At 35.0% G+C, this 14944-nt stretch overlaps 2 protein-coding genes across 2 annotated transcripts in view; one reads left to right on the top strand and one right to left on the bottom strand.

Annotated features, from left to right (window-relative positions):
- LOC113643804 (immunoglobulin superfamily member 1-like) overlaps positions 1-10307 on the top strand; it is a 789004-nt gene extending 778697 nt beyond the window's left edge. The window contains exons 22-33 of the mRNA XM_047818855.1: positions 3397-3669; positions 4120-4386; positions 6058-6303; positions 6401-6508; positions 6664-6714; positions 6811-6852; positions 6939-7007; positions 7089-7154; positions 7861-7938; positions 8159-8218; positions 8612-8701; positions 9571-10307. Coding sequence (XP_047674811.1) covers positions 3397-3669; positions 4120-4386; positions 6058-6303; positions 6401-6508; positions 6664-6714; positions 6811-6852; positions 6939-7007; positions 7089-7154; positions 7861-7938; positions 8159-8218; positions 8612-8676 — 1325 coding nt within the window. The 3' untranslated portion in view covers positions 8677-8701; positions 9571-10307. The remainder of the gene's footprint in view (positions 1-3396; positions 3670-4119; positions 4387-6057; positions 6304-6400; positions 6509-6663; positions 6715-6810; positions 6853-6938; positions 7008-7088; positions 7155-7860; positions 7939-8158; positions 8219-8611; positions 8702-9570) is intronic.
- Positions 1-14944, bottom strand: part of LOC113645368 (titin-like) — a 1056738-nt gene that overhangs the window by 855681 nt on the left and 186113 nt on the right. The gene's annotated exons all lie outside the window — the stretch shown is intronic.

The raw sequence follows: 14944 nt of genomic DNA on the forward strand, positions 1-14944 counted from the left end.
AGCTCATCTCAGAACATTTAAAGGGCCGTTTCGATTGGCTCCGGACACCTATAAATGGTGTGAACAACTTGAAGTTTTACGCCGACCGCACTACATACATCGCTCGCGGAAGAAACTTCTGACTTATCACCACGCGTCCTCCAATAATATTCCGGTCGTCTCTACCAACTCTCGTGCATCGGGCGCAACGAAGCTGGAAAATCGATCTACTAACTTTGGAAATCTAAGATCATTGCGTTTTGATCCTGACCTCCGAAATTGCAGAGGTTCATCATCAGACCTGCGATGACTACTAAAAGCTTCTGTGTTGCATGACATAATCACTGACACAAACCTGGACATGCTACTTCTGACTGAAACCTGGCAGATGTCTAATGACCTTCTCAACCTGAATCTCTTAACTCCCCCTGGGTACATCTACTTCGCTCAGCCACGCCTTCATCGTCGAGGTGGTGGGCTGGCTGTAGTTTGCCGTGAGACTATTAAGATTTCAAAGATAGAGTTGCATGACGTTACAGCATTTGAATATCTCGCGCTGAAAATGTCTGGCAAATTGTCACTGGCTGTAATCTTGATTTACCGACCTCCAAAATGTCATGCTGATTTGTTGTCTGATTTCTTCTCTGAGATCAGTGCGTTACTAACTCTTGTCTGTGGTACTTATTCATCTGTCATTTTGCTTGGTGATTTTAATATACATGAAAATACAGCTCAATGCAATGAATTGACGTCTGTACTGGACTGTTTCAACCTAACCCAACATGTAACTTTTGCTACTCATTCCAGGGGCCATATACTGTATCTCATATGTACATCTGGCTTAAATAATATTATTGTTAGTGGTTCTGATTTTGCTTTTTCAGATCATAAATTCATAAATTTCAGTTGTAGTTTTCCAATATCTATACCGCCTCTGAAGAAAATGCTGACTTATCGTAAAATCAATTCTGTAAATCCATTCTTCCTTCTCTGATTCAATTAAGGCTTCTACCTTGTCAAAATGCCTACTATCTAACTGTCCTTCAGAAATCTGCTGTATATACAATAATGCTTTGTCTCAAATACTTGAGAAGCATGCTCCCGTTAAAACTAGACTGGTTCCATCTACTTGGACTGCACCCTGGTTCACTCAACTGCGAATGATCAAAACTGAGGGACGCCACCTAGAAAGGCTATATAAGAAAAATGGGCTTATTGTACACTCCTTGGCTCTTAAAGAACACTGGCATAAATACCGTACTGCTCTTAACGATGCAAAATCCTCTTATTTTACCTCTACCATTACGAATTCCAAGTGCAGGCCCAAGGTGCTCTATGCTATGGTTAGCAAACTCACAAATCCACCACAACTTATGTCGGGTTCTGTGGGGCTTGTAAATAGCTTTTCAAAATTCTTCTCTGACAAATTACAATCACTGCATACATTGCCAAAAACACTCCGCATGTACGTGATTCAGATGTTCATTTAATGTTTGCTGATTCAGCTCATTCTACAAACTCTCTCTGCCTTCACTTTAACTACTCCAACTGCCATACGCGATTTAATTGCGAAGTTAAATTCCACATCCTGCCAACTTGATCCTACACCTACTGTACTGTTTTGCTTAAGTTGTGTGTCCGTGATGTTGCACCCTTCGTAACACATATGATTAACTGTAGTTTGTCGTCCGGCGTTGTTCCAGCAAATTCTTAAAAAACCAGGCCTAGACCACCTAAACATGGATATCCAACTTACCATTCATAACAAAGTCCTTGAAAGGGTTGTTGCTTCGCAATTGCGGTCATATTTGGATAAAAATGGCCTTTTTGAACCTTTTCAGTCTGGTTTTCGTCCAGCACACAGCACTGAAACGGCTCTTCTTCGGGTGGTTAACGACATTCTTCTGTCCATGGATGCAGGGCTGATAAACATCTTGCTGTTTCTTGATTTAAGCGCTGCTTTTGACACAGTCTGCCATGATTTAATGATCTCCAGGCTTTCTTACATTGGCATCACTGGCTCTGCACTTTCTTGGCTCATTTCCTACATTAGTGACAGAAAGTATTACATCACTATGCAAGGGTTTAGATCTGCTACTGCTTCACTCACACAAGGTGTTCCACAAGGTTCGGTTCTTGGCCCACTATTATTTATCATCTACATATATCCACTCGGTGACATCATACGCAAGCATGGACTTAAGTTCCACTGCTATGCAGATGATATTCAAATCTACCTCACCACCAGCTCCATTGCTCCATCTCTGCCTGACTCACTCACAGCATGTATCAGGGACATTAAATATTGGATGTCCCGGAATTTTCTTAAGTTTAATGATAAAAAAACTGAGATATCATTGATTGGTTCTATCGCCACAGTCAAAATGATGAACCAGTCTTTTGATGTTCATGGAACTCACATTAAGCCTTCGTCATCGATCCGTAACCTTGGTGTTTTATTCGATTCTAATCTATCTTTTGGCCCTCACATTTCTTCTCTTGTTAAAAACTCTTTTTTCCATCTTCGTAATATTGCTCGTCTCCGATCTTCTCTCACCATAGCTGATACTGAAACCTTAATTCATGCACTAATCACTTCACGTCTGGACTATTGCAATGCCTTATTTCTTGGTCTTCCAAAAAAACTTATTGCAAGATTACAGTATGTTCAAAACTCAGCAGCAAGAGTTCTCACCTCTACTAGGCGCTCTGCTCACATTACTCCACTGCTTCATGACCTTCACTGGCTACCTGTAGCATCACATATACACTTTAAGGTATTGCTTCTAATGTTCAAAGCATTAAATGGTCTTGCTCCCCAATATCTGTCTGACCTACTTTCCCCTTACCGCCCTGTCCGGTCCCTTAGATCAGCTGAACTTGGTTTGTTGTCCATCCCTCCTTTCCGTCTGTCTACTGTTGGTGGAAGGTCATTTAGTATAAATGCTCCTCAACTATGGAATTCGCTGCCTCCTACACTACGAAACATCACATCTGTGGGTGCATTTAAGTCCCAGTTAAAAACATATGTATTTAACAAGCATTTCGGATAGTGCAATTATATGTATTATGTGATGTGTATATATAGATGTATATGTAATTGTCTGAATGTACTGTATTTGTGAAATGTAAAGCGACCTTGAGCTACGGAAAGGCGCTATATAAATAAAACTTCTTCTTCTTCTTCTTCTTCTTCTTCTTCTTCTTCTTCTTCTATGAAGTTACAAACTATTTCTACAATGTTTGCTGTTTCCCTCATTAATAAAAGATTATTTTAACTAGGCTACAATAATAAAATAACATAACAGTAGAAAAAGATGTGGGCCTAGTTATTGTTCTGCTGAGCAAACATGTTTTCAATGTGTAGAGTTGATTAGTGCAGTAAAGATTGCATTATTTCTGTTTCATTTCTAACAGAAAAACCTAAACCTGAACTCACATCAGACCTTAAAGGAGCTGCACTGACAGGAAACTCAGTGATTCTGTCCTGTACACTGACACCACAGTCTGCTGGATGGAAGTTTTACTGGACCAAACCCACACAGAGCTCTGAGACTGAGACAGAAACACACCAGTACATCATCAGTTCAGTTAGAGTCTCTGAAGGAGGTCAGTACAGGTGTAGAGCTGGAAGAGGAAACCCAGTCTACTACACAGACTACAGTGATGAACTCTGGGTAAATGTTACTGGTGAGTAAGAGACCACACTGGACACAACATGTTAACAGTAAAGCTGGGTAGTTAAACACAGTAAGATATATTTACGCTGCTACAGATAGGGAACAAATACATTTACCTCAAAAGCACCAAAGTGTTGTAGTGTTGAAGAGTGAAGAGGAAGAAGTTTTAACATTTTTATTGAACCACTGAGTGTGAAAAACTGCAGAGATTAGAGTATCAGTGTGTGAACTGATGATGACGGTGTTTGTTTGTGTTTTCTGATTTAGCTTTGGTACAATGCAACACTACAGTCAAAAAAATGGAAAAACCATTAATTTTATGCAGTAAATTGTCATTACATCTTTTAGGCTATATGTAAAGTTTAATATATTAACCTAAGTTTCTTTCTTTTTAATAATAAATGTTAATATAATAGTGACCTATAATGAAATCTAATAATATTAATATAATTATTAACAGGTGAATCTTCTCGAGTGTCTCTGATCATCAGACCGAGCAGAACTCAACACTTTACTGCTGACTCTCTCTCACTGAGCTGTGAGGACCAGAGTGATTCTACTGGATGGACAGTGAGACGATACACACAAAATGAGACATCGTCCGATTGTTCATCAGTTTCAGGATCTACATGTAACATCGGCTCCCTCTCTACATCACACACTGGAGTTTACTGGTGTCAGTCTGTATCTGGAGAACGCAGTAATTCTGTTAACATCACAGTGCACAGTGAGTCATTTCATCAGTTCTCATCAATAATATTTAATACACAAAAGCAAATCATACTGTAAACAATTGAATTCATGGCTTACTTGTAATAATATCACAAGAAAAGTTTATCATCTTGTGATTGACAGCAGTGCAGTAAAAACTCTAAAATAAAATTTCCAGACAATTTTCAATAAAGTTCAGATGTTTACTTAACATTTCTTACTTTAAATGAACAAACTGTGTTGGATGCTTCAGCTCATGTAGTTCTCTGATTCTTGCTGTCTGAGTCACACTGTCGTAGCATAACTGCATGGTTATATTTATAACCTGAGTAAATGAGGAACACTTTAACATACTGTATGAGCTACATTTATAAATAGCTATTAAGTTTGTCATGTTCATCTTAAGCTCTAAGCCTATTTTCCTGACTGTTTTTCAAAAATGACATGCTCTACTTTAAATGAGTATATCTTAAAAACTACAAGGTGTATTTGAATAATTGTGGTATCAAAATAAAGGTAACAATTGTGGAAATTGTACCAGATCAGAGTAATAGAAGCTGGAACACAAAAAAAGTCTAAACAATTTTTTAAAAAGTTTTATTCCATCTAAACCTTCATAGTGAGGCCTACATTCTCCAGAAATCAACTGTATAACTTCTTACATTTATCTGAGCCTCTTCCCCTCTATAGAGCTAAAAGCCAGCGCTTCCTGCTTACAAAACAGCTCTAAAATGACAAAATAAACTCACAAAATCCACAATAGACCCATCGTTACATACCTTAAAGCTGTCCGAAGGTAATCAGTTCAGTTTATCTTGAGGGGGTGAAAACTTTTTTTTGGATTTTCTGCCTCCATGCGATTTTCTGGATTTGAAAACACACCTCTTGTGTTTTTTAAGCCCAGCTGTTTTCCGTTCCACACGATTTCAGCATTTTAAAAGCCAAAATAAAGCAAGAAAATCCTTTGGACAGTTGAGTTGGTGCATTTAAATGTCCAGGGGATTTAACTTTTCCGAACTTTGAAGAGCAATAACTCGACTTTTCGACAGAATTTCTCGAAGTTTGACCTCTTTGTAGAAAGTCAAAAGAGGTAAATTAAGTTGTATGAGGTTAATGTGTGACAGACAGGGGAGCATGCAGACCTGAATGATTTACTGATCACACACCTGTTTCTATCAGTTCATTTGTTGATTCCACATAATATTTGACTTGTTAAAAATAAGCAGTGAATCCACCAATAAAATAGAATTCTGGAAAAAAGGTGTATGTGAATAATAGTTTCTGGAAATTCATGTTGATCAAGATTTTTCATTAGCCTGATTATCTCAGAATATTCAACTTTCCCTCTTTCTGGTGTTCCCTCTGTACAAGATAGAAAGCTTTTGGGGTAATATTAAAAAAAAAAAAAAAACACTATGCATCCATCTTTCCAGGTTATAGATAAAAAATCTATACTGATGCAGTGACAAGGAAATGTACAGTTTAGAAGCCTTTTTTCTAAGAACATAAAATAAATAAAATGTTGTGTTTTCTGCTCCATGTAAAATGGAATGTTAAACACCAATCCATGGAAATCTCACAGAGGAATTCAATGTGTTTACCAAACCGTATAAAGGCATACATGTTACAGTAATAATGTAGAATTACAAACTTCATGTTTTCAGTGTCTTCTTTCTGTTTCTTGCAGATGGTGATGTGATCCTGGACAGTCCTGTCCATCCTGTGACTGAGGGACATCGTTTGATTTTACGCTGTTTAAATCGCTCAAAGCTCTCAGAGTCTCGTGTTTATTTTTACAAAAATAATTCCATCCTCCAGAACCAGACTACAGGAGAGATGATCATCAGTAGTGTCTCAATGTCAGATGAAGGTTTCTACCACTGTAAACACCCAGAGAGAGGAGAGTCACCGAAAAGCTGGGTTTCAGTCAAAGGTGAGAACCATGTCTTCTTACTTTAGTTAGATTTGTAATAAAATTGATTTAAATATATAATGTTTAAATAGATATTCAGGTTCCACTCTTTCTCTAGTTTCAGCTCCTGGATTACCTGGTTTATTTATAGGACTAAGTTTGGCCTGTCTGTTTGTCATCATAATGATCTTACTGATCCTGTTCTTGCTCTTCAAGAAGAAAAAAGGTGATAACAGATGTTATGGTGTATCTTTTCTTTTTCATTTTTTAGGAAGATAATGATCTTTCTAGGTCTTTTTGTTGTGTTCATGTTGCTCCACATATAAATACAGTATGTGTAAAGGTAATGTTTAACTTGTTCACTGCTTTATTTTTGAGAAGGTGTACAATCTCCATCTCCTGCAGTGAATCAGGACACAAATCAGCCTGCAGGTCAGTTTGTACTAACAAGAAACACCAGCATTTGTTTCTCAGTCTTCTGCCATTTAATATTTTTTGCTTACAATCTCTAATTTTCTTTTTTAATAGTTGGTGACAATGTATATGCAAATACTGCTATCATGACCACAGGTATGGTGGTCATATAGAATCTACATTTCTGTGACTAAAATCAAGACTGCATAATACTGACAATATTGTGTTTTATTCTATTTAAGATGATGCTGCAGCTGCCTCCAGCAATACAGTCTACCCACAGGTTATGGCTAGAAAAAAGAAACAAAATGGTACGGTCTCCATATAAACAAATAACTCTTAATTTTTACTTTTCTGCCTTTTGCAGTAAACTGAACTGATTTCTATGTTAGATGATGCAGCCAGGGGGCCACAGGATGTGTTATATTCCCAAATTGAAATGAAACTGTGCAATAAAGGTAATGCTATCTACTTACACTAGTTTAAAATATCATGAGTATTTTTGTTGTAAGAAATAATGTTCACTAGCTCCTGTTCTTTACCAATTAAAACAGCCTAAATGACATTTTTTTAGACAAAGTGATGTGGTTAACACCACAGTTAAATCTAAAAACATGAAACCCAAAGGTAACATATTGTGCTTACTGTATCATTTTTATTCTTACACATATCCTGTGATATGTCAATTGGATGGCACAGAGGATTTTTACACTTACATTTTACTGATTAACTGCTGTTATAGATATTACATCATTAAAATGTACATATATATGAATATATAAGTGCAGTGTGTACAAATGTGCTCTCCAGCACATGTTTTAAACTGAAATAGAAGGAAAACAATTAATGGAATAAATTGTACAAGAATTACAGGACTTTTTAAACTTAAATTGTGTTATTAGTCCATAAGCTTCAGTGTTTGCTGCTCCACCCACAAGACACACAGCAGTTTAATGGGGTAGATTTGTACACTTTTCATGCAACAGGCTTCAGGACTGTAAACGTTACAACATATTTAACTTCACACTTTCACTGAAGTTTATTATCTTGGAAATCAGGACATATCACAGTAAATGAGTAAGAACTGTATTATAGACTGAGGAGGTTTTATATTTTGCAAAGTTTGTTAAAGGATTGTAAAAGTGCTTTTTTTCCATTGTATAGAGTCTGATGCTAAACCAAGTGATGTGACTTATGCTGAAATTGACACGAAACAAATAAAGAAACCAAAGAGAAAACAAGGTCTGTGTAAATTAAATGTAAGCTTTTGCTAAACACTTTGTAGTATTTGCTAGTTTTTCATCTGAAGCCTTATGATTCAGAAACTGCTATGAATCATTCTGTAACTACAGTCACACTAATAGAGGAGTCAAATGTTATGTAGATGTTGAAGTTTAAGGGGTTAATACAAATGATTTAGCATTTGCTAAGATAAAAAACACCAATGACTGTTGCCCACTAGGAAAGAGCAGTGAGGGAGCTGACACTGTGTACTCAGAACTGAAGCAGAACACAGATAAAGGTAAGATGAGATCAGAGAAACACTGTACACAAAGATAAACAATCTCTCCAAAATCACAGTATTGCAAACAGATTTGAGGAATCTCAATAATGGGGAATCATGATCTGCTCACTCAGTAATATGACAGATGCTCTTATAGGGAATCACAAATTTGCAAAAGCACAGTAATACAAATCATCTAAACATGACATAAATGTGATGACATTAGTGGTAATGTTATAACACATCAACACACATAACAAATGACATTTTGTCTATAAATAATTTTATATCAATGTTGTAATCATCATAATTTAAAACCTAAAATATACAAAAATGTTCTGTAATTCAGTTGCAATGCTCTAAACTTTTGTTTGTAACAAGGTTTTTTCATGCATGTTTTTTGTTCTTCAGAGGATTTACCTGAAACTGGTGATGTGACTTATGCCCAGGTCATAAAGAAGGGCAAAAAAGGATAATGAAAGGTAAAAGGTGAAATGAAAGGTGAGAGTCATTTATCTGTTATATCTGTATATGAATAAAATTTCAAAATGTACTTGAACAAATCAAATATACAGTACTGACATTCATTTGTATTTTTCTTAGCCATGATTAGAATCTTTGTTGAACCAGCCCTTGGGTTTCATTTATTTAAACTTTGTGTTGATTTTAGAATGAAGGTGTTAGTTGGTTAAGCATCAAGAACAGGACACAAGACTTGACATGCACACACAAACATGTTAAATAAAATGTATTAACACTGGCATTCACACTTTATTAATTACAATCATTACAATTGTGTGCAGGTTAATTAGCCTCTACTCCCTACCAGTTTCTGCCCACAATCTAGAATCTAATTAGTGATATAACTTTATTACCCCTCAGCACCAGCACATCATGACCATGTCTCGTGTGCCACTGATAACACATACCTGTTTTGTTACTCTCTGTTTTGTATGCTCTTCATTTTTGTACTTAGTTTTAAGTTCTTTGTTGTGCTTCATTAAATAAATACATATACATGCATCCTCCTTTACTGCCAATACATGACAGCTTTAAACAAGCAAGTGGTGTGGGCTGAATGCACAAAATACTAAGTGTCATGGAAGTGAGTTTTCAATTTATTCCGTGATAATAAATTGGACATTTATCAACCTGGAAATAAACAAAATAAAATCCCCCACATTTCTTTTTGTCCAAGATTAGAATCATTACTGGCTGGTTGTGTTTCCAGAATAAAAGTGTCCATGTTCATGTTTTTTAAAACAATTTTCTAAAATGATTGACAAATGACACTGAATAGTAATCATCATGAACTAATGAACTAATGAATTAATTTATATTAATTATATAAAAATGCCATCCTTTTGTAGGTCCATGAGGAAAACTGTCAAACCAGGAATTGTTGAAACATTCAAAAAAAAAGAAAAAAGAAAAATGGGAAATCTAATTTTTACCAAAACCTTTGTCTGGAAACCTTTTTGCATTTTTTTTAAAAATCTAGTAATTTTATAAAGTCATCATTTGAATAATCCTGGAAGAACAGCTTCTGAATATATTCATCCACACATGTTGGATGGAATATGGCTTGATTACGTTTAAACTAAGTTGCCAGGTTAACATTTATTCCATATAACCCAGTATAACTAACTGGTAACTGGTTACTATTCTAATATTATTAGTAGTGGTGGTAGTAGTATTACAGTTTATTAAAAAAAATCTTATATTTATATTTTTTATTATTTTTTATTATTTTGTAAAAATGTTAAATTTATATATGCATTTTTGTTTATTTACTCATTTATTTCTTATTACTGAATTGTAAAAGTAATTTGATTTTAGATTTAAAATCCATTCGTGCAGTACAATTAACTTTAGCTGTTTAATTATGGATTTTTTTTAATTATGGTATATATGATTATATTTTGTATTTTATTATTGTACCTTTTTATTATTCTGCTTTTGGGACTTTTGTTGCCTGTATTATCTCAGACTATAAGTAGTATACAAAATGTTTAAGTACATTCATATTTAATATTTTTATTGTATTTTAATTCTAAATATATAATGGCCTATTTCAAAATATTTTAAGTTTTTATTTAATTTTTTAATCACCATTGCTTTTTTCAGACTTTTTACCAGTACTTTATGTATTTTAAAGCTTAATTGTGTGTAATGTATGAAATTCGCCTCAATAAACATTTTTTCAGACAGCAACAGCTCTTATGTTCTGTCCTTCCCTTCATGATCAGACATGATTTACATGCTCACCAGTTTCACCCCTTTGTAAACAGACTGAAATGAAAAATTGCTATTAGAACTTACTAATAACACTTATAACAGGTAAAACTATGGAGAATGAATGACTACACATTCTGCAACTAAAACAATAGACAAGTTGTATGTTTGCTAAAATGATAAAAGATAATGCTATAATATTTGATGAAGATTAGTTAAATGTAAGACATATTTTAAAAAAAAACGATTTGATGTGGATGGCCTCTGTTTTTCAGTCTTTGGACAGAAAAAAAAGTGTTCTAAAACAGTTTACTTCCTGATTTGTGTCTATTTAAACCCTGCGTCTTGTAATCGCTGAAAAGTATTCATAGAGTTTCCGCTTTCGCTTGCCAATAACAAGCATATTCTCTCTCGTACTTCCTCATTCTTCAGCATACTTTCCACTTCTCATTTTCCTGTGTTTGTGTTATACCTTTTGTTGCTCGTCAGACCTACTGTCTGTTTTTGGAGTTTGCCTAAAGTTTTGTACTGTTTCACATTGAAATAATTTATAATATAGAGTCTCCACTTACATTGTATCTAGCTACAGAAATCCACTTCATAATGACAGCAGTGCAGTATTTTAAAAGACAACTACTTATAGTTTGTGTCTTACATTTATGAAGGACATTGAACATGCTTACGATCGCCTCCTTTATCTGAGAGAGGTTGGAGGAGAAAAGTTCAAAATTGAACTGGGAGAGGCATGTGTCAAAGCCTTCTTGCGAAAATAAACAATGATTAAAATCACAATGTGCAAGCAATAAGATGCTCCACCACCCCACGGAAATACACAATGGGCTCACCAGACTTTCTCCTCCAGATGACATTAATTGACAAAAAACTTGAACCTTGACTCTGGTTCCAAAATAGAGGCACAAGGAGAACAGCACATTAGTTCTAAAGTTTTAGACCCTTTACCTCCCTCTGACGGTGAGTGGTTTAACAGCACTCCTGATTGGCCTGCTAAGTTGTGGAAGGACTTGGAACGAGAAATCTTGCAAAAATAGGAACCACTGAGTTCAAACTCTGTCACTATCTTTAGATCTGTGACAATTGTAAAAGAGCAGTTGCTCAAGTAATAATGATAAATGCCTGAATGACCAAACTGTTCTGTTCATTTTCTGATCAAGTTCTTTGGCACAGGTGGGTTTTTCATTCAGTAGAAGGTGTAAAAGATGACCTTTAAAGCCATAGTCTCAAACAAATTGATATTTTGTAGTGTTAAGCTTCAGACCTTCTTCCTTGTACTGGTCAAAATGTCTTTTTCTGGATAGATGACACACTTCATCCACTGCAAACCACAAAGTGCTAAATCCGTAAGTTTTTGGATAATGGGAAGACTATGTTTAAGGCCCATAGGCATCAACTTAAAGTGATCTAGCCCATCGCCAGTGGTAAAGGCAGTCCTGTTATGAAGATCTAATTCTATTTGCTAATAACCTGAAGACATGTACATGGTATAGAAATACTTAGACCCTGATATATCATTAAGACTGTTGTCCTTTTACATTTACACCTTGAAACAGCTTATGGGATGTGTCTACAGGCCCAGAATGCTCTTAATTGGACAACAGAAGCAGAAAAGGCCTCTGTAGAGTTAAAGCTAATCTTACAAATCCAAACAAGCCATTCACACAGACGTTAGATGAGAATAATGGGTGTATGACATCAGGATTATTGCAAGATCATGGTTACAACTGCTGCTATTCCTGTATTTTTGCCATGTACTGTAGAACATACAGTATGTTATCATTTAGGGGCTGCCTTTGTGTATTGTTTTTTAGTGGTTTTTATTGTTTGTTTGCACTGTCTTTTGTCTTGCACTGTTTGCACTAGATGCACTTTATGTGGCTAGGACTAACTTACATTAAGTCCTTAGCTATGTCACATAGCCTATGTGTTGTTCTATGTAGCTCTGATTTTGTTCTATTTAGAACCATGGTCCTAGAGAAATGTTGCCTCATTTCACTATGTTCTGCATAAACTATATATGGTTAAAATTACAATAAAAGATTCTTCATCTGACTTGACCTGTTTCAGAGACCGAGTATCTATTTCTTTTTTGTTCATTTTCAAATGTAGAATTTCATGTATATTATTGCTTTAAGAGTTGGATATTGTACCCTATTTCTGACAATTTGTGAATTTTGGGTTCGTGAACCAAATGCCTAATATTTTCAAATTTCAAGCAAAATAAAGTTCTAACAGTTCATATCAAAATTAGCTATATATTCTGGGTTTTCAGTTATCTAAACTTTTTTTTCCTTTCTATTCTTGATACATGTGCATTGTATACTGTACGTTTTTTTTCTGTTCCCTTGTTTTTTTTTTCCCAATGTGAGTTCAGCCAATACATATTGGTATAATTTACTTGAGGTTGGGGTGGACATTATACGATTTCAACTGAATAAAACCTGCTCATTTTTGTGAGAAGCCTATAATAGCATTAATCTCCCTTGGATTTGGTTTATTAGATTGGTCATCTATCCCGTCAAGGGAAAAATCCTCCATTTGCAGCTCAGTAGAGAGCATAAGAAAAAGCTACTGTAAAAGGTTCTAACAAGTACTGATGCCTGCAGCATTTTTCTTTTTTTTTAATCTGCTGATAAACTGCCTTCAAGACGTTCCTTAAATATATAAAATAAAAATATTTTACAGACAGCATTCTGTGTAGCTTTTTCTTTTTGAGCCACCAACAGCAAACATTTATAACCTCAGATATGTGGTAAGAGAGGAAGTGCTGTTGCTGTCTTTAGCTAGTGTTGAATCAACAGTCTCAGTATAGGGTATGTACTGTACTGAGATGAATATAGATAAATATCTTTTCATCAAACAAAGCAAATTAAGGTCTTTTAAACATTCACACTAAATGAGTTTCTTTGTTCTTTTTCTTTGTAACAAGCTGAGGGGCAAGCCTTCATAACGATGTTCTAAAAAATTGCACAAAATACAATCTGGTGTATATATAAGCCAATCCTCAGGACCTACCAGACGGTCTACTTTCTTGTTCTATTTCTGTGTTGAGATTGCATAAACATTTAGACTACTTGGGAACAATGAGGAACTTCGAGAGCTGCATGTGCAGAAATGTATTTGGTCTGTTCACATCATGGAAGGCTCTCATGCCTCAAATGTCTGGGTTTTTTTTTTATGTCAAAGGGATAGATTACTGACTGGACCTATTGAGCATCTGACAGGGGGCATTGCTAACCAAGAATAAATATTTGTTTATATATTTAAATTTTATTTATTTATTTATTTATTTATTTATTTATTTATTTATTTATTTTTACAAATACCACTGGAATAAATAGAAAATGTCCAATGTTTTTGTTTTCTTTGCTTTTTGACCAGCGCTCCCATGAACTCCCAAAAAAAAAAAAAAAATGTAATTAAATTTTTGATTGTTCAATTTTTCATTGTAACTTTGAAAAAATGTTTTAAACTCATGGTATCTTAAGTATGTAACCTAGTGAACCAGCATTAATGTATTCAATGTTAGAGATTTAAGCACTTACGTACGTCGCTCTGGATAAGGGCATCTGCCAAATGCTGTAAATGTAAATGTTGTTTGAGCAGGATGTGAAAAGTCAGAGGTCCTCATAAGTTAGAAAGCATGAACTGTGCTAAACAAAACAAAGCTAGATGGTGGATTTCTCTGTGATTATGCAGTAATCCAGAGTAAACAGTTAATAATAATAATAATAATAATAATAATAATAATAATAATAATAATAATAATAATAATAATAATAATTGACAAGATTGGACAGGATTAGGAGCGAGTACATCAGAGGGACAGCTCATGTTGGACGTTTGGGGGACAAAGTTAGGGAGGCCAGATTAAGATGGTTTGGACGTGTTCAGAGGAGGGAGAGTGAGTATATTGGTAAGAGAATATTGGACATGGAGCTGCCAGGCAGGAGGCAAAGAGGAGGGCCAAAGAGGAGGTATATGGATGTAATTAATGAGGATTTGTAGCTAGTGGGTGCAGGTGTTGGGGATGCAGAAGATAGGGATAGGTGGAGAGAGATGATTCGCTGTGGTGACCCCTGAAGGGAAAAGCCGAAAGAATAATAATAATAATAATAATAATAATAATAATAATAATAATAATAATAATAATAATAATAATAATGAGCCACTTGGGCCAAACAACATCGCCTCTGTCTTGTTATTAAAATGGAGAAAATTCACTGCCATCCAAGCTTTAATGTCACCATGACATGAAATGATATGTGCAATGCAGGAACCCTCCTGCATAACTGCATAAAACATTACAGCACATTTTCATTTGTAATCTTTTTTACATATCAGTTGTCTAATGTTAATTTGGTTCATATTGTTTAAATGCAAAAGATAAGGAAAGAAGTGCTGGTTGAAGTGTTTCCTGAATAAGTAGGTTTCATTTCAGGTTTACATTTCAGGTACATTATATTGTATTCTCAAAAATACATGCTGGTTTGT

This window comes from Tachysurus fulvidraco, chromosome 1 (genome assembly GCF_022655615.1).
Source record: "Tachysurus fulvidraco isolate hzauxx_2018 chromosome 1, HZAU_PFXX_2.0, whole genome shotgun sequence".
Lineage (NCBI taxonomy): Eukaryota > Metazoa > Chordata > Actinopteri > Siluriformes > Bagridae > Tachysurus > Tachysurus fulvidraco.